Source organism: Ammodytes marinus (genome assembly GCF_949987685.1).
Source record: "Ammodytes marinus genome assembly, chromosome: 17".
NCBI classification, from domain to species: Eukaryota; Metazoa; Chordata; class Actinopteri; order Uranoscopiformes; family Ammodytidae; genus Ammodytes; species Ammodytes marinus.
In genome coordinates this window covers 25465058-25485032 of record NC_137221.1, presented here as the reverse complement: position 1 = coordinate 25485032, position 19975 = coordinate 25465058, and the positions used below count along the sequence as shown (strand labels likewise).

Genomic DNA, 19975 nt, shown 5'->3' with positions numbered 1-19975 from the left:
TGATGTTTTACCGTGAGTTTTAAGAAAATTCCTCTGGCCAATTAGGAGATATAAAATTTCCTAATTTATGGCGCCCCCTTATGGCGAAAATGTCCAATTTTTTTATTGAACGCAATTAAGGGTAGCCCCAACATATGTCTAAAATTTGGACTTGATCCGACTTATGATTTTGGATTTATGAATTTTTTCGTAAAACGTAGCTAATCAACAAATATTTAAAACGCTACCGTTTCGTTATCCATGGTCGGATCAAAATTCTTTTACACAAGTTTTTACCGTGTGGGTCGGTAGATGTTCTGTGCAAACTTTGGTGTCAATTGTCCAAAAATTGTGGGAGGAGTAGCGAAAAATATGTTTTTCAGTTTTTGCGATTTTGCGAAAAATCTATAATATCGCAAATGGGCGTGGCCTATGCCAAATTATGCAGCTGACTCCAGTGCATATGTGGATATAAAGTTTTTGACTGTGGGACGTTCGGTGTGGGAGTTATGACCCCAAACGCGTTTTCCTTCGTTGTAGCGCCACCTAGTGGCCGGCATGTCTGAATTTTTTTGTAGGCTGAGAGGCCGGGGGTCTGAACTAATGATGCTAGTGGCATGTCCCAACCCGTTACGGTTTGGGCTGCAGCACCAGTTTTACACCGTTTTTCCGAGACAAATAAAAAGAATAACTAGAACTGCAAGCAGTTTTTACCGGGGGCCAAGCCTCCGACGCAACTCGTCGTCAACCGCCGCGCCGGCCGCTCACTCCACAGAACCTGTGGATGTAAAGTTTTTGACCGTGGGATGTTCGGTGCGGGAGTTGTATAGGTATCGCTGTTTATGGATGAATTTTGCGAAACTGCCACGGTGGAACGATGCAGCTCAATTCACAGAACAAGTGCATGTCAAGTTTTTTAATGTGAGATGTGTGGTTGGCGAGTTATGAGCAAAAGTAGATTGTCAGCCTTGACAAAATGGCCGCCGGAGCTAATTGCACAATGTAATGTCAATGGACATGCTAACATTCCCGCCTTTTTTCTTTGATGGAAAAAAAAAAATCTAATTTTATTAAAAAGTCCCTTAAACATTACTATTTCTTGGCCATATTTTTTATATAGACTCGTGTATGCCCCTTGATGCTTTCCCGTGAGTTTTAAGAAATTTCCTCTGGCCAATTAGGAGATATGAAATTTCCCAATTTATGGCGCCCCCTTATGGCGAAAATGTCCAATTTTTTTATTGAACGCAATTAAGGGTAGCCCCAACATATGTCTAAAATTTGGACTTGATCCGACTTATGATTTTGGATTTATGAATTTCTACGTAAAACGTAGCTAATCAACAAATATTCAAAGTGCTACCGTTTCGTTATCGATGGTCGGATCAAAATTCTTTCGAATGATTTTTTTCCGTGTGGGTCGGTAGATGTTCTGTGCAAACTTTGGTGTCAATTGTCCAAAAATTGTGGGAGGAGTAACGAAAAGTCAGTTTTGCAGTTTTCGCGATTTTGCGAAAAATCTATAATATCGCAAATGGGCGTGGCCTATGCCAAATGATGCAGCTGACTCCAGTGCATCTGTGGATATAAAGTTTTTGACTGTGGGACGTTCGGTGTGGGAGTTATGACCCCAAACGCGTTTTCCTTCGTTGTAGCGCCACCTAGTGGCCGGCATGTCTGAATTTTTGTCGTATGCGTAGTCCGGACGGACCTGGATCTAGTCATGCTATTGGCATGTCTGCACCCTTTACGGTTTGGGCTGTGCACGCAGTTTTAGGGAGGTACAAATAATAATAATAATAAAAAAAATCCTTACAAAAACAATAGGGTTCCCTGCCCCGCAGGGCTTGGGAACCGCGTTGCTGTGCAAAACGCGGTCCCAGCCTGCTCGGGCTTGGCCCCCTAATAATCGCCACTAAAACAATAGGGTTCCATGCCCCGCAGGGCTTGGGAACCGCGTTGCTGTGCAAAACGCGGTCCCAGCTCCTGCTCGGGCTTGGCCCCCTAATTAGTGCTGTTACTTACCCTATGATAGCATACTCAACGTGAACTCCGACTTCTTCCCCTTCTTTCACTTGTGGTGGACAACGTGGTCTGGCTGTGTGACCGCAGTGCGTGGCAGCGAAACATGTCCGGGCAAATTCAGGCGCCTACTTAACTTTCAAAATATGTACAGTTGAAACTAACCAGAAAGACAAGTTGGACTAACTTATTATTTCAAAAGTGTTGAGTGGACGCATAAATATTCATTCAAAATTGATACATTGATAAGTTAACACATTCTTCTAAATATTAAGTTTGACCCACTTATTTAGAATAAGTTGTCAATGGAATAATTCAAGTTCATGTAACAAACTCGTTTTTTTATGCTGAAAAACGTCTGTATTTTAAGCGTAATGAACTAATCCCCTGAATCATTTTTTAGAGTGTAGTGTGTCCCTAACAGTGTTAACATTGGATTCCTTTCAGAGAGAGAGAGAAAGGGAGTGTGTGTGTATGAGTGAGTGTGTGTGCTGGTGTGGTTGAGTGACCATGGGACACCAACATTGAGTGCCTGTGTGTGTGTGTCCGAGGGAGAGCGTGCAAGGATGAACGTGCATGTGTGTCTGATTGAGTTTGACAGCCTGCATGTTTTTGTGAGAGAAGGAACGGAAAGCGTGCTAGTGTGTGTGTGTGACTGACTGCATGCATGTGTGTGAAAGGAAGGGGAGATTGATAATCACTCTTTCAACAGGTAGAGCATCCGACCGCCAGAAGACAGAAGATCTAAGATAAATTTTTTAAATTTGATTAAATCCTGCGACCTAAAAGCCACCATAGCGATACACAATAATGCCCATTGTATTGTTTTTTTTTTCTTTAGCTCACTTCACCTTTTATCTGGTTAAAATGTGTTCACACATTTGTTTAGAAAACTTTGATCTAAAATATGATGATTTTGTTTTAGTTTTCCCTTTTGATTTTAACAGGTACTGGTACACAACAGGCTTCAATACTTACTCACAGAGTTTTTTGTTCAAAGTGCCTAAATTTGTCTCAGGAACAATGGTTGCAGGACAGGCTAGGCCCATGGGGAGCAGTTGCCCTTCAAGTTCTTTTTCCATTCCTAATCATGTTTGGTGCCTTCTTGTGTCTCTGTACTTGTACCCTTACCTGCATGAGAGCCTTGCTACACAGATGGATAGCCAGTGTGGTTGGAGGAAAGGTGGAGCAATATGCTCTCCTCCGTTCTCCCAGACGAGAATCCTTTGATCCCTGGGATGTGGCCGACTCACTCCCAGACATTGAGCAGCTGCACTTCTTGACCGAAGGAAGCTCGTAGGCCTCCACTCTACCGAATGTGCATGCTTCAAGCCTAGGGTTGAGGCAGACCCACGACTACAGGACTAAAGAAATCCCGGAAGGATGACAACAAGGGCACACGGTAAAGGTGTCCGCCCCTACGAAGGGTCATGTTCTAGAACCTCTGACCCAGGTACGTATACCCACAGGTAGCATGCTGACTCCTGAGCCCGAAGAAACATCCTGCCATGTGGGTGTTCCTCTGCATCCCACGATGAGAATGGCTACAATGAAAATAATGACACCTGAACACCAGGCCTTTGATTTATGCTAACCTTTAATTATATCCTGCAACTTAACATTACCCTTACGGTATATTAATCTACATTTAATAGTTAACATTAATTCTTTCTTACAACATTTTATTTAGCTTTGTCTAGAATTATACTGTCATATAACATTACTTTTGATTTAAATCTTTTAAGCATAGCTGTTTAATTTTTTGTTAAACAGAACTGTCTGAAAAATTTTTTTTCCTCTCTAACGACCTATGAGGTTTTTTTCCAAATGATAAGTTCTGTTATAGTAAGTATAGTTAGTGCATAGAATTCTTTTGACCTCCTTTTGCCAATTGTGAGGGGGTGGGTTTGCTTCTATGTGTATAGGTGATGATGACCTGTGATTTCTGTCCGTCTATTTTGAATACACTGGTCAAGGGGATAAAACACCTGAAAGGCCACTCAGGCCTTGGCGGACAATCTCACAGGCCATCATGTAGAATTTTAATACGCTTTTGTTTTTCCATATAAACTTGTTTATCCTTTAATTATTAGACCATTTTTTAGAATAATTATATTTGTTATTTATTTATTTTAAAGAGAAGGGAATGTTGTGGAATTCTTTATTACAGTCATAATAATTAAGTGTTTATATAGACTAATGCCATCTTGACTCTAAATAAACGGAAGTTAATCAACAAAAGTTCTGACCTGACCTTATGGTGAAGGTTGTTATGTCTCACTATTCCAACCCTGAAAGCTATTTACGTAGGATGAGGTTCGTGCGTAATTAGATTTTGCTATAACTTCTCTGTCTGACTGCCTATCGGTGGTCATTTCACACAATCCCATTGTTGCATTGTTGTCTTGACCCATGTTTGCAAACATTAAAGATCTGTTCTATTTTTATATTTAAACATTGTGTCACCTCGTATTAATTGACTAATTTCTCATCTTTTAAAGGTTGATATTTCAATTCCATGACATGGCTCTGGCTCAGCCAGCAGCTATGCTAATGACGTGAATGTGTGTCAACAAACTGATGGAGATAAGTAATGGTGCAACGGATCACGGTTGATCCGTGGTCCATTCAGACCAACCCTCACGGTTTGGGACCCACGTGAACCGCGGATTGGATGCATATATGCTAAAAATAAAGACGCCTGTGTGTTCACGTGATCGGCGATCGTGTATTACAGAACAGTTAGTGGCGATCGGGGCCAGCCTCTAGGTCTACTGTAGGCTACTGACAAAAATCACACAACACATTGCCTGTATTTTTGTAACAATATTTAGGCCTATTAGTTTAGGCTATATTTGGCTGCTCCACTTTAAGTCAGCCCAGCCAGGCGATAGTTAAGTTTCAATTTTGTTTTCACCTCCGTGTGTAACAGCTGTTCAGAACAACAGCTGATAGGCTTGCGACAGCAGGAGTCAGTCTAAAGCCATCAATGATCAATTTAAGTAAAAAAGCAAAATAAAGCTATCTCTTCCTCCCTCTATCTGTGTATATTTCTCTCTCCCCTGCACACTTAGTCACTACTATCCATGCTTAAAGAAGGCAGGGTTATAACCTAATTTTTTTTTTTTAATATTTGAAGATTTTATTTCAAATAGGCCTAGACTCTGTGGACACAGGCTATTTTGTAATTCACTGTGTATTTAAAAAATAAAACAACACATTTAATTGAAAGCAAAGTCATATTGGTCTCTAGAATTTTATCCAGGTTAGTGGCAATCATCAACTTCCTGTCAGAGAGAAAGCTTCCTCTGCGTGGCCCCTCTGACACACTTATGGCGCTTTTCCACCGCACATGTAGCTCGACTCAACTCGACTCGACTCGACTCAACTTGGTTTGGTAGCAGCACGGGTCGTTTTCCACCGCAAATAGTACCTGCTGAACGTTGTTGCACTATTAACTGAACCAACCGCCAAAAACACGGATGAAAAATGTTTAAGAAATACCCCCCTTGTATCTGTTTGCTAAAAGAAGTAGAAGAATATTGCTACGGGCCATTAAAAGGGATGGTTGTTGTCCCGATGTGTGACTCTGCCACACAGTCAGCTGTAGGTATGCGTCACGTACATCCCTATGCACGTAAACACGGGCATGATAAAGTTGACTGTTTAGTGCTTGTTTCAGGATACGTGTTTTCAAATGCAAGCCGTGTCTCAGCCTGAATATTTTATTGAGGTAATCAGTTCAGTCCGAGGCTTGTAATGTAATCGCTCGCTATCATGTCTGTCCCAGCTGGCTACTATTTAGCCTAGCTGCTAGCTGCCCTACATGTCTCCTCTCGGTATGTAAGTAACTTCCCCAACAACCAACACTGGGTGAGCTTAGCGAATATATGGAAATTAAATTCGGATCTGTGATGCAAATCAAATGAAAGAGAGCCAGAGAAGGCTGCACGCGGCGTAAATACACTCAAAAGTCCCGGAGAGTTGGGGAGAATAAACAACAGAATGAAGCCGGTAGTCTCTGGCCACCGATTGGCCAGACAATAGTCTCTGGCCAATCAGTGGCCGGCCGTCTGCCGACGTCACCTTTTAGCATCGGCTCAGCTCGCTTGGAACCTAGAGCGAGGCGATACCAAAAAAGCAGCCGCTACGTGGTACCAGGTACCATGAAATTGCGGTGGAAAAGCCAAAAATGCGAGTCGAGTCGAGTCGAGCTGATACCATGCGGTGGAAAAGCGCCATTAATGAACTAGGACTAGGCAATGGACATGTCATGGGTCAGGTTCAGTTAATGGCTCAGTTTGACCCTGTGATGTGGGATCCTCTTAGACCAATCCAAGCTAAGAAAGCCTCTGACACGTACCTGAGTAGTCTCATCCAAAATGAAAAAAAGCTAGTGACTTTTGTTCATCCCTGGTATGGAGTATCTCAGTGTGCGCGAGGTACATTAGATGCAAGGGCCCCCAAATGACTGTTCGCCTGGAGCCCCAAAATGGCTAAGTTCGCCACTGGTTGAGCTGATACCATACGGTGGAAAAGCGCCAAAAGTCTGTGTTAACGAAGCACAACCAACACATGTTGCCAAGAAGCAAAATACAGCAGTCTACCTGCAGTGTTTATACTCTGTAGATTAAAGGTGCTACGAGGAACTTTTAAATATGTCTGATTCTGAACGTTTAATTTTTCCTCTGATGATCACGCATTACATGTCACAGCAAACGAGACCATCAGTGCAAAGAATGCTATTTTTATATAGTTTTTCTGAATGCCTTTGTCATGGGTACGCTCACCCAGGAACATCAGCTGGCGTAGTAAAAATACAACTGCTTTTGTCAAAAGGGGGTGCAAGAATTAACACAAACTGAAACCACACACATTCTAGTGGGACATTTAAAATCCGGTTCTCCGATTATTTAGGAGATTGGCGAGGCATCGGTAAGGAACTAGGCGGGCGGCGGGCATTAAGTAAATGCTTGATACAATTTGAAGTTACAGCATTTAAGAATTCAATGTTAATTTCATATAACTCGATAAAAGTTATATTAAATGCTTTCCTCACCTTAATTTACGATTAAGAAGTTACTCGCTGTATCTTGTAAGGCTTCTTACACCAAACAAGGCTTTATTTTTCATCAAGAGTCGAGCCCATAGATATGCTTTATAAAAGAGGTCACGAGACAAAGTGAAAGAGTGCTGCCTGACACTAAAGTGGTAATGACGGTCTTACTGTGGTTGTGCCTTGTCATGAAGTTCAGAAGTCGGCCATAAAGTCAATTCATGGTCCACCTAATGTTTTAAGGTTCAGATTCAGTTCTTGAAAATGTTCTCTTCACTATTCTGAAACAAACGAACCCGTCGTTGCTTTCCTTCACCCCTGCGGTACCATCCGTGTTGTTATGATGTACTAGTGACGTCACTGGTGGTGTCCACAATGTCCGTGCTCGTGAAGAAACGTTAACTGCCACACAGAGTTCTGCTACAAATAATGCTTCTTCCTTTTTAAAATTAAATAATCAAAAATGCATTTTAAATTAAAAAACTAGTTGTATAAAATACCCACTGAAGCAAGTACAAATTGTATGCGTGTAAATTATTAATAAAGTCATTCAGCAAACATAAAGAAATACATTCATGAAACATCAAACTAAAACAACCATAAAACAAAGCATAAGTTAGTCTAATCAGGAATTAAAGTACAGGAAATATTATAAAGACATTAACACTGCTATAATTATGCAGTTGGGTCAATATCCCTGTAGGGTGCCTTTTGGTGTCCTATGCACAAACTAGTGAATTACTGTCTTAATTTAGCTTAAAAATAATATGAAAGAGGTTTGTTGTACTGGACAATGGTTTTCTATCCTTGACAAAACATTATTTGGCTCTTCAGATACATATTTTAGATTTTATTCAGTTTTGTAAAAGAGGATATGTGCTATTTTCCCTTGTCCCTCGCAGTGAACATTAATTTACAATACAAGTAAAATGTGGTCTAATCATACAAATTATCTTTTTTTTTCATACAATTATATACAATAGTATTAATATTCAACTAAGGTGTATTTATAATTTGAACACACATTTCTCATTTTAATTTATTTAAAAAAAAGAAGATGTTTGTTTGTGTCCCTTAAAAATTGTCCACCCTGTCATGTTGGAGAATCCGTCCAATTAAGAAAAGGTCATCCACTCCAGGAACACCACAACACCAGTGATTAATGCATTTCATTGATGGGGAATGTAAAAGGCTGAGTTTAGTGTTTAGATTACTTTCCTACATACACATTTTCTTTGTAAAAGTTTGCTTACAGGTTTGTCCGAAGCTTAACATGTCCACCCTGTCGTCATGAAATACACCATAACTGTTGATAATTCAATAGTTTAAAAATGTGTATGTTTAACTATAGACATTTCTCTTCAACAACCATACCAGCCAGTTATACAATCTTAGTTAGTTATTAGCTTACATTCAAATTTAAGATCAAAATGTCCACCCTGTCATCATCCTCAATTGTCCACCCTGTCATGTCTTGCATTGGGTAAAGTGGCGACAGGGTGGACATTCCCATAACAGGGTGGACATATCAATCATTTTAAATGGGAATTGTAAATGATGATACATGCAAGACAATTGTGTGGACACAAACACAGATACAAGCTAGGTCATTATTCTATATTATTGCTTATTCCTGGTTGGATCTCACTGTATCATTGCCTTTATCATTTGGTCATATTGAATTATTGCAATTTGCACAAATTGCTCGCAGTCATGTGATTGTCCACCCTGTCATCTTGACATTTTTAGATAAAAAATCAGTCATACTGTAAAATACAATAATATTTAATCTAGTGTATAACAGCTAAGTGAGGGATGGGATAATGTGCACAAAAAAAACCTAACAAAATATCACATTTACTTTCCAAATCAAAGAAATCCATGTGCGACTTGTGTGTGTTTCTTTGAAAACGAAGGGATCACATACATTAAAAAAATAATAATTATAATATGAAATCAAACAAAGTCCTTGTGTAGGAAAGGGACATCATACCTTTTATAAAATGTAGTTTTCATCTTAAAATTCAAATAAAAAACATGTTTAGCAGTAATGTACATTTCCACGACAGGGTGGACATATCTTACACTCATTCCTCTGAAAACAGGTCATAATTAACTAAAAATAGGTGTGGGAGCTCCGTAAATATATATTTACACAACTTCAGAATCCACTATTTATGATGAAGCATAAAGGATATGGAAATTTAGGACTATAATTTTCAAGTATTGTGAGGGTGGAAAGGCACCCTACAGCGATATTGACCCAGTTGGCAACATGACGTGGAACTCGCTGCTGTAATGTAGGTCTATGTCTAGCAAAACATTTCATCTACAAGAATAAAATCCTTAAATCTTCCCCAAATGTGCTGTTTTTTTAATGAATTTGTATGCTATTTGAAATCTATACAATTATTAAAAGGACCTCAGGCACACCATTAATATAACTCACTAAAATAATCAACCACTAAACTATGATTATTTCCCCTTGTGTGATTTTCATTTAAACTGTGTTCTTTGTCTGGTTTTGGTCATTAGTTCAATTCAATCTCTATGTTGTATGTAATATATTATTCATTGGTTCATGTATTTTTTAAATATTTCTCAGCCTTGTTAAAGTTTCACATTCAAATAAAGTTAAAAAAAATAATATATAATAAAAACCTAAAGTGGAACTGTACGTTAAAGTTTCCGGGGGAAGGAAAAGTTGTGTTAGAGCACAACGGATATGTCGTAGTAAGATCCGGAGACGTTCGATTTGTATTCTAGGGTGTGCCGTGATGACAAGCCCAGTGTTCTTTTAACTGAAAGTGTAGGCGCTCCGCCCGCTTGGGATGTCGTTATACAACAGAACTGTACTGCTCTGCATTTCCCGCGCGATATCACATTGTTCCGAGTTCAGATAACGCCAAAACAGCCAAGTGTTAAGATGGCAGGCATACTGGACGTCCCCAAAGCAAGAATAAACTGCGACATGTTGGCACAGCACATAAACAAAGCGGTGTGCTTCGTCGGGCGTGTTGATAAGGTCAGTGGTGCTGAGTGTGTACATGTGATTCGAATGGAGCTAATGAATATATGAGTTAAAACCTGAAGTATTCCTCCTCTGCTCTGCCCGGCCAGGTTCACCCAACCGGGAAACAGTTCACCGTGTCGGATGGAGAGGGAAAGAGCGCAACAGTTGAACTGAACGACCCTGTGAGTAGATACTCTTCGTCTTATCTGTTATTTGAGCAAAATGCAGGTAACCCGTGAAATGATTTACCGTTTGTGTTTCTCAATCTGTCAGTGACAAGGGTTAAGAGCATTATTTCTGACGAGAGTGGAGCGTTTTTGATTGTCACAATCTGGATCATACTTAAGTTCCTTGTGTGGCTAAACACAACAATAATAGATAAAAAGAATAATGTTCAACCTGTTTCCCAAGTTGTTGTTGTGTTTCCTTATCTAAATAATTGGCTCGTCTCTGCTTCATTTTGTATGACGTGAAACATTTGTCTATTTCAATCTTGACTTTATTGATTTTCATTCATATGCTTATCTTATTGGTTGTTTTATGTACGATGTGTCATACATTGTATCCTACATACAGGCCTGCACTACACCGTAATACTAGATCCGGTAGTGATAATAATGATGTTTAGTTACAGTTTTTGCCGAATGCTTACACACATGTTGCAGACTTTGGCCCACTGTGTCAAAACTTAACACACAGGCCGAATAGGACAAAGCACATGGAGATAAACTTCTAACTGATATGGCATAATGAAACTCTTGAAACAAAACCTAACAATCCCATTTCAAAACTGTTTTTAGCATCAAAACAATACACATAATGCACCTCTGTATTACTCTTTCCTAGCAGCAACAACACAAAGATGGGCTTTTTGCAAAACACAGCTGTATTCAGTACTTTGGATGGTTTTTGACTTTAAAAGTCTCATACAGATTTTTTTGTGAAAGATCGATCCACTACAGTTGATCTAGACACATGAAAACAAAATGTAAAACATTTAATTTTGCCATTTCAGGTTTTAGCAAAAGTAAAAAAAAAAAACACACACAAGAAATGGTACCACTAGAATGTTCTACAAAACATAGTGTTGTAGGGGAATGATTGGAAGACATTTAGGCTATGGATCCTGTCTCCTGTTCATCCACATCACAGGCAAAGTCCTCCCTTGCCAAGCAACGGGGGAAATATCGCCTTGCGTGCCGTATCCAACCTCTTGTAGATTTTTTTGGAAAGATTGATCCACTATATTTTCAATTAGACACGTGAAAAAAAAATATAGAAAAGCTTCTGAAAAAAAGTTTTATTTAGCAATTTCATGGTTTTGGCCAAAAAAAATAAAAAAAAATCAACGAATAGGATCGCAGTTCAACAAGCAATTCAGTGTGTCCCTATGAACTCTGAAACAATTACAGTAACATTTTGTGGAATTTGGATTATTATGATTCCTTCGGATACCGCCTCCCGTTTGCGTCTGGCCACATCGCCTCATCGACATCACATGCAATGTCATCCTTTGAGAAGCAACAGCGAAAATATCCAGTCTAAATGTCTTACAGTAATCATGGAGCTATTGTGTAGTTGGGCTGGACTTTCTGCCCAGGCTCCTATATTGATAGGCCATGACCTATAACATGGTCCACTATAGTGACCCTGTCTCCGTCTGTTGTCTCCTTTGTCATTGTCCTCCTGCCGCTCTCTCTTGTCCTCTTCCCCTGTCTCTTACTGTCTCACAAAGAAGCTGAGCTCACCTGAGGTCTATTTGTAATGCTAAGGCTCACAACGATTGGTTTTATATTAGCTTTATTTTGTATATTTCATGTGTGTGAGTCCGTATGCTTTTCCAATTTTAGTTGTGTTTTGTATTTTAAATAGATGTGTTTTCCCAATGATAGCAGGAGATTTCATTTTTCAACAATGTATCTTAGGTGAAAAAACAGTGTGTAGTGTTTTGCAAGAAGTGTGTTGGAGAATTTCAAACACAGTGCAAAGCACTTATTGTGTTTGTAGGGTTGGTGCTTGTGTTTAGGGCATGGTCACCAACGTTAGAGGTTGTGATGCTTTGGGCCTAGCAACCACTTTTAGTGTTTAAGCATTAGGTAAAAACTGTAAATGTGCTCAGATGAACTTTCAGTTTGTGTTCATTCTAGCGCCCCCTTTGGACAAAAGCGATAGTTTATTTTACTTCACCATGCTGATGTTCCTGGGTGGGCGAACCCATGACGAAGGCATTAAGAACAACTATATAAAAATAGCATTCTTTGCACTGATGGTCTCATTTGCTGTTACATGTAATTTATGATCATCAGAGGAACAATGAGACTGTTTCAGAAATATTTAAAAGTTCCTCGTAACACCTTTTTTAAGATTTTAATAACACTTGTGAATAATTATTTTCAGACACCAGCGCATGGTTGTCTTTGGTGTGTGAAATACTGAAAAGTCAGGCTTAAGTGAGACTGGCCCATTTCAACAACAGACCTGTATTAAGCTCTTGCTATTGTTTGTTCCCCAGCTTGAAGAGGAGCTGAGCGGAGTGGTGGAGGTGATTGGTATGGTGTCCAACAAGGGAGCAATCATGGCCACCACCTACAACATGCTACGAGAGGACAAGGGCATTCCATTTGGTAGGTCTCCCTCCATCACTTTACACTAGAGAAGGGGCGGCAGTGGCGCAGTGGGTAGGGAGATCGTCCTCTGGAGTGCAGGGTCGGAGGTTCGATCCCCCGCCTACCAGCCACATGTCACAGTGTCCCTGGGAAAGACAGTGAACCCCACATTGCTCCTGATGGTTCAGAGGGCGCCTTGCATGGCAGCTACTGCCGTCGGTGTATGAGTGTGTGTGTATGAATGGGTGAATGTGGTAAGAAATGTAAAGCGCTTTGGGGCTGAGAAAATCGGCTAAAAGGCGCTATATAAGTCAAGTCCATTTACCAATTCACCCATCCACTGTTCTTCAGTACCATCCCATTCCAATAGCTTGGTTCTAGATATCAGCCAATACAGATACTGTCCGATATCATAATTATTCTACATTTCTTTGTTGTTGGTGATGTTATGTGTAAGGTTAGAGGAAGGCTTAAGCAACACAGACAATTGTAATTTTAAACGAGCAAAACATATTCCAAAATGCCCTTAAAGGCTTATCTGAACTGCTTTGAAAGGTTTGAATACAAAATCATTGTTTTAATTGCTAAATTATTTTTAACATGTGCTATATCACATAGCTATGGTCTTTAAAATTTCAATTTCTTTCGTTGTAAAATCTTTTTTTTTAAACATTCTATGGAATTTGAATCGGTACGTAGATCGGAGTGGTCAGTCTGATATAATTAATAATGGATTTATATAGCGCTTTATTTCTCTGTGACTCAAAGTGCTTTACAGGGTTCCAGGTTCTATTCATTCACACACAGTCATACCGATGGTGGTAAACTACAATAGTAGCCACAGCTGCCCTGGGGCAGACTGACGGAAGCATGGCTGCCATTCAGCGCCAACGGCCCCTCCGACCACCACCTCAAACATACAGCAATCATACACATTCACACAAGGCAAGGTGGGTGTAGTGTCTTGCCCAAGGACACAACAACCATGACACAGGTGGCCGGGCGGGGATCGAACCGCCAACCCTTGGATCGTTGGCCAACCCGCTCTACCAACTGAGCCACAGTCGCCAAATATGATATTTGAGATTGCAGCCATATCAGACCTGCTACTGAGATTGGATCAGATGGGTCCCATTCCTCCCTTACACTTAGGATGAATACAATACAATCCAGCAGTGCTCGTCTGTCTGTGTTGACTTACAGCATGTTCTCTCCTCCCCTTTCCAACAGATGTGGAGCTGTATAATGAAGCCCTGAAGGTCATCCATGATTTCCCAGAGCACTACCCGTTCAAAGTGACAAGTGCAAGTGGATGAGGCTCACCTGGTTGAAAATGTCTTTCCTCTTCTTACTGAAGATTGTTGTTTTCAGAGTTGATTGTTTGTTTGTTTGTTTCGTCTTCCCGTTTTTTTGTTAAAAATAAAAATAGATTTGTACAAAAGGAAATGTCTAATATCAAGTAAGTTTTTGCCGATTAAATGAAACACCTTAAAAAGTAACAAATGAAGTGTCAATGTTGCTTTTTTTTTAAAAGTAAATGTTCAGCATAATATTTGAAAGATTTTGCTCCAATCAGCCTTGAGCGTGTAGGTTCATCGATTACCTTGCAATCAGTATCGGTGATAAACTAGCCTCAACATGAAGGCCGATTTACTATCTTCTATATAGGCTTTGTCACCAGTGCTGCTCCTCAAATAATAGAATGCTCATGTGAAAGCTACTGATGGATCTTTGAGATGGTTTTATGGTCATTTTCGTCTTGTGCTTCCATAAATAGGGCAGTGCAAAAGCGACAAGCACTAGACATATAGTGCAACAATAAAAATGTTTGGTCTTGTATAAAAAAACATATTTTGAGTTTTGCCTTTTGGGCATCACAATCAAATGAAATGACCAACAAAAACAACTAATTATGAATAATATAATGATATGAATGAATTTTCTGTGTCTGTTCTTGTCCAACACATCACCTAGATACTCCAAATAGTGTCATACAGTTAGCCAGTACACTTTGTTCTGCCTGTTGTTATTGTGGTTCTCTTGTGCTTCATGTTATCAATGAGAAAGGGAAGGTTTCTGTTAAAGCATTCTAGTAATGCAATAAGAAAACCATAATAAATCTATAATCGTAATCTATTAAAGAGACTTGCATATTGGAAAGATTAATGTTCAACCATTTGTTTCCACTCATCCAGGTTTGGTACAAGGATTTGGTAAATTACAACATCAGACGTTCTTTTTTCATTTATCTGGTTATGACATAATACATTAATGAAAAATAAAACACTACATTGTAACTGCTTTGTATACAGTTGTAAAATGAATTGGCATCAGAACTAGTGCTTCCTCTCAAGTTCATGAAATATCTGCATCAACCCCTAGTGAGCAGCAGGGGGCAGGTATGAGCAGACATTGCATACCGGAGCTATAGAGTATATAATAATAGGAGAAGAATGCGCTCTCACTCTTAAATCAAATAAGTGCAGGTAAAAGCTATAGTGCGTAACTTCTGTCGCCCCAAATGAGGAATTCTGAGTGATTACAACACTGTTGGTGCATCTACATGTGTAAAGCACATGGATTTTATACCTTCTGTACGTCCAGGTTTTTTTCTTAGCAGGAGAACCAACAACTGAAACATTTCTTGGGCTCTTATTGGGATTTTTCTGAGCTCTTGAGAGTTTTGTGGATCCGATAGGCTTAATCAACTTTGTGTCAACTCGTTTTTCAATGGCCTGAATGTTACTAGCAGTCATTTTGTATGGAAAAGCTACACACTATAGCTTTATTTAAATCTAGCTTCAGTGGACAGTGCCAAGGTCCATCTCTAAAGAGATGTTCTTCAAAAAGAGAAAAAAAAATACCACAGTAGTATTAAATGTATTCATTTTATACACATGTAGGTCAAACAAATAATAAGTGTTTGTTCTTATTTTGCAAAGAGTGGCCATGAACTCTGTTGTCACGGACAGTTAGGTCCTTAACAAAGGAAGCTATTTCTCTGTGCATGTGTTTTCAAAGTATTAATTTGAAAAGGTTAAGTATAGTAAATTGTTGTTGAGTTTTTAAACCTTAAAGGGGTAGTTCAGGATTTTAGACATAGGGCCTTATTCCCAAGTTAGCCTTGGTGTTCTTTATCATTGGAGACAGTTTTCAACACATTTAATTCAGTCCTTCTAGTTGCAGAGTGCGCTCGTGCTAAGCTAGCGCACGGCATCGGGGGAATACCTAGCCTGCTACTAAAACAGTCTTACCCACTCCACAGTACACCCGAGGCCAATCAATTATAACGCCAGACTATCGATGTAAATGTCTGTGTTGATAGAATAATTTTAGAAATAAAACCAACCTCGCATCGCATGAATTATCGCATTTTGAGGGACTACTTTCTTAGCAGCAGCGGACTTTTACTTTGCTGTGTAACCGAATCACTACAGCAGAAAGTAAACAGAGCAGCGTGGGACAGAAACTGAAACTGAACTGCCACCAGTCTACCGTCATTCTGTCCCGGTTCTCTGCTGCAGCTCCAGCGGGGGCTGTCTCTACAGACGCTCTTTCTCTTTCTGCCCTTTGAGCATCCCTCTCAATTCTTCATCAGTGTATTCCGGCTCGTACAGGTACGGGCAGCAGCAGGTAAACAAACTATTATAGAGCCTGTAACCTAGGTATTAGTCCGCCGCTGCCGCAGCCTACAAGGAATAAAGTCCCTCAAAATGCAATATGCGAGGTTGGTTTTATTTCTAAAATTATTCTATCAACACAGACATTTACATCGATAGTCTGGCGTTATAATTGATTGGCCTCGGGTGTACTGTGGAGTGGGTAAGACTGTTTTAGTTGCAAGCTAGATATCCCCCCGATGCCGTGCGCTAGCTTAGCACGAGCGCACTCTGCAACTAGAAGGACTGAATTAAATGTGTTGAAAACTGTCTCCACTGATAAAGAACACCAAGGCTAACTTGGGAATAAGGCCCTATGTCTAACTACCCCTTTAATTAACTTCATCTTTATTTTAACATGCTCAATGAGGAACACCATCACAGCATTATCCATTTGGTTATAGCACACTCTGCTGGCTCCCACACACACACACACACACACACAAACAAACAGAGAGAGAGAGAGAGAGAGAGAGAGAGATGCAGCATCTGAAGGATGTTGGGCAGTCTTTAATAGAGTTGTATATTATTGGACTGTTATAACTAAAGAATGCACAGTATAATATTGCATCATTGCAACAAATAATGGATTGAACTCTTTCAGAGCATACCAAAAACATGTGCAAAAAGCAAGGAGAAATAAAAGACAAATAGAGAGAGATTTAGTCAAATAACGTTGGTACTCTTTACAGATTTGTAAAATCTTAATTAAAAGCTATAGTGCGTAGCTTTTCCATATCAAATGAATGTTTGGTTTGGTTAATTGGTTACATTCAAGCCATCGCCAAACGAGTCGACACAAAGTTGATTATGTATATCAGCTCCACAAAACTCTCTCTGTATTTCTCAGTATGGCAGCGTTTACAAACTGGTGTCTCCCCCCCTGACACTGGTGCAGGAGCTCAGAAAAATCTTGAGATGATTGTTTGGAATCACTCTGAATTGATCATGGGGGAAGTTAAGCAATATAGCTTTAAAAGTAGTTCTCTGGGGGATACAGTGTTTTTTCCTCTGTAATATACAGAAATAGACGAATGAAGAAGTATATATCAGTGTGTGTAAGGCTATCCACTTCTTTCCAGTGCCTAAGGGTTGAGTGTATTTTGACAGGATTTGAATTTGTAAGTCTCACCCTTCAACAGAATGATGAATGCCCAACCATTTCACAATTCCGACATCAAAATGTGATCAAGGAGGAAACGATGGGTGTGAAATAGAGCATTATGGGTAAGCAATGCAGGGATGAGTATATCATTACCAAGGAGGACAAGGTGATAATGTCAATGGCTGTAAAAAAGAACTAAGTATATTCAGTGTGTGTGTGACGGGGGCTAGGAGAGCAGTATAGCCTGGAGGAAGGCAGCTGCCGTATTCCAGCAAGTCAAGACACTGCTGTTTAATGTTGCAGCCATGTGCCCCACCTGCCTCCTACTACACCCACACAGTCTATCCATCTCACACACAGGGAAACCTCTTCATGTTTTAGCCAATGCTTATCGCAAATGTCAAATCTGCACAAGCATTTATGCACTTTTTAAAAAGGCTGCATTTGATCCTGATTCAAAATCTGAACTCTGGTCATGTGTATTTACCTTTGTGCAAAATGCTTAAAACAATAAGTTGATGAACTGATTGACAGAAATTGAATTGACAACCATTTTGTAAATAGTTTCTTGATTAAATGATTTTTCATGAAAAATTGCTAAACATTTGTTGGGTCAAGCTTCTGTTTTTAACGTATTGTGTATATATCATACACAGCTGCCTGCTATCCACGGCTCAGGGAACCAAAACAATGCTCAAAAAACTGAGAGAAGGCTTCAGAGTTAGTCAGAACATACGAGTCTCTCAATGTCACATGACATATCAATGAATCATTGGTATTAAAAAAAAATGTTGATCAGTGCAGCCTTAAGTTGGTATTCAACATGTTTATATTTCACCATTTTTTAGGATAAAATTAAATATCTTTACAAATTGTCATTGTTTCAACTCGGAATTGAGTACAACTTTTTGATTGATATCTTAATGGGCACCACAAAAACCATTGAGTGAAATTCTTGAAGTGAGTTAATAACTCCATAGACAGAATGAGACACGTTTTGTCGCAGGTTTTACAGGCTGACAATCATCAAACTGTCAAATAAAATCCCTCTATTGGTCCTGTAGGAGGGTTCAATGGCTACTGAACAAAGGCTAGTTTACCATCAAAAAACAATTATCCAACCAATTCATCATCAGACCCACATATCCATGAAGAGAACGCTGTCTGTTTGCTAGTGTAGCTCCCCATTTAACCTTAATTATATAAATTCACCTCATCCGATTGGTCCTCCACAAGACTTTTCCTGCTTCTTTGGAGGGCTGGATGTTTTAACGATGTCATTCTGGTCTGCTTGTTAACCCTGAAATGACCACAATAACTTAACTAGACTGAGCCGGTGGATCTTGTAAAACACTTTTTTTTTAACCCATTACCATACCTCCAAAAGGTTATTAGTTCATTTCTTGCATACCAAGGTAGAGAGACTGGGATATTTTTATTCTGAAGTTGCCTCCTTAGATGTGGCAGCTCCTTCGTGATGCAATGTGAGCCAACATGTTTCAAACAACCTCCGCATATCTGTCACATGCCTCTATGCAGGGCCCCAAGGAGCAGGGTCCAAATCAAGCTGTCAGGCCCCTGCCAAAAGTCTTTAAGTGCCAAAGGGAACTTTAACAAATGATCTAAGCATGGAAAGGTTCAAGAAGACTTTCATACCTGCAAGCATCAGCCTCATGTAAGCATATAGACAGGCTCTAAAACTGTCTTCGCAGCCAGGTAACGCAGTAGATATACAGCGCTACGTGTGGCACTTTGAAGTTACATTGAAACAATGGTTCAAAGGTGAGACACATGCAGGTGAATAGTGTTAACACTTGTAATTTAGCCCAATATCGCCATGAAACGTTGCCAGTTGATTATTTACATTGAAACAATATTTTTTTTATATTAATTTTTTTTTATAGATGTTTGAATGAATATGCAATCGCGGCGATATCTAACTAATTATGAGTAAATGGACATGTTTTAGAGTTAAAAATCTTTATTTCATTTTACAACAGTTTGGTGTCCAAAGTTATAACAGAACAGATTTTGGATACAGATTCATGTGCAGGTCTAAAAAATGCATTGAGAAGAAAACGTATCCTAGATCAGATAATTAACAACATGTGAACAATTAACAACATAGTAACACATCCTTCTGTAAAAAAATTCAGAATAGTATCAGAAGGATCATGGAATGTTTAGTTGATGGGAGTGCTTTAAAAGTTGAGATTTTGGGGCGCCTTTAGCTCAGTTGGTAAGGCGTCCCCCTCCCGGGCCGGGCCCAGCAGCAGACCCGGGTTCGATTCCCACCCGCGGTCGTTCTCTGCATGTCACTCCCCTCTCTGCCCCGTTTCACCTCTGTCTCTCTGCACTATCAAATAAAGCATAAAAATGCCCCAAAAAAATATCTTAAAAAAAAAAAAAAGTTGAGATTTTAAGTTTAGAGTATTGAAACAAACTAATGTTGAGATTAGGGTTGCAAAATTTCGGGAATTTTCAAAGTTGGAAACTTTCCATGGGAATTAACGGGAATTTATGGGAATTAACAGG

At 39.6% G+C, this 19975-nt stretch overlaps 2 protein-coding genes across 2 annotated transcripts in view; one reads left to right on the top strand and one right to left on the bottom strand.

The window, feature by feature from the left end:
• umad1 (UBAP1-MVB12-associated (UMA) domain containing 1) overlaps window positions 1–7393 on the bottom strand; it is a 37503-nt gene extending 30110 nt beyond the window's left edge. Inside the window, exon 1 of the mRNA XM_080045083.1 lies at window positions 7229–7393. The gene's annotated coding sequence lies outside the window, so the exon portion shown is untranslated. The remainder of the gene's footprint in view (window positions 1–7228) is intronic.
• A 2562-nt stretch (window positions 7394–9955) lies between these two features.
• On the top strand, window positions 9956–14694 carry rpa3 (replication protein A3). The gene is made up of 4 exons (XM_080045523.1): window positions 9956–10082; window positions 10178–10252; window positions 12583–12694; window positions 13907–14694. The coding sequence occupies exons 1-4, from the start codon at window positions 9984–9986 to the stop codon at window positions 13990–13992; spliced, it is 372 nt and encodes a 123-aa protein (XP_079901649.1). The 5' UTR covers window positions 9956–9983; the 3' UTR covers window positions 13993–14694.
• Window positions 14695–19975: the final 5281 nt, after the last annotated feature.

Excerpts from the sequence above, each read along its gene's own strand:
- rpa3 (XM_080045523.1), top strand. The coding sequence starts at position 9,984 with ATGGCAGGCATACTGGACGTCCCCAAAGCAAGAATAAACTGCGACATG. Across the intron at positions 10,083-10,177 it reads TCGTCGGGCGTGTTGATAAG|GTTCACCCAACCGGGAAACA; the intron begins GTCAGTGGTGCT and ends CTGCCCGGCCAG. Across the intron at positions 10,253-12,582 it reads CAGTTGAACTGAACGACCCT|CTTGAAGAGGAGCTGAGCGG; the intron begins GTGAGTAGATAC and ends TTTGTTCCCCAG.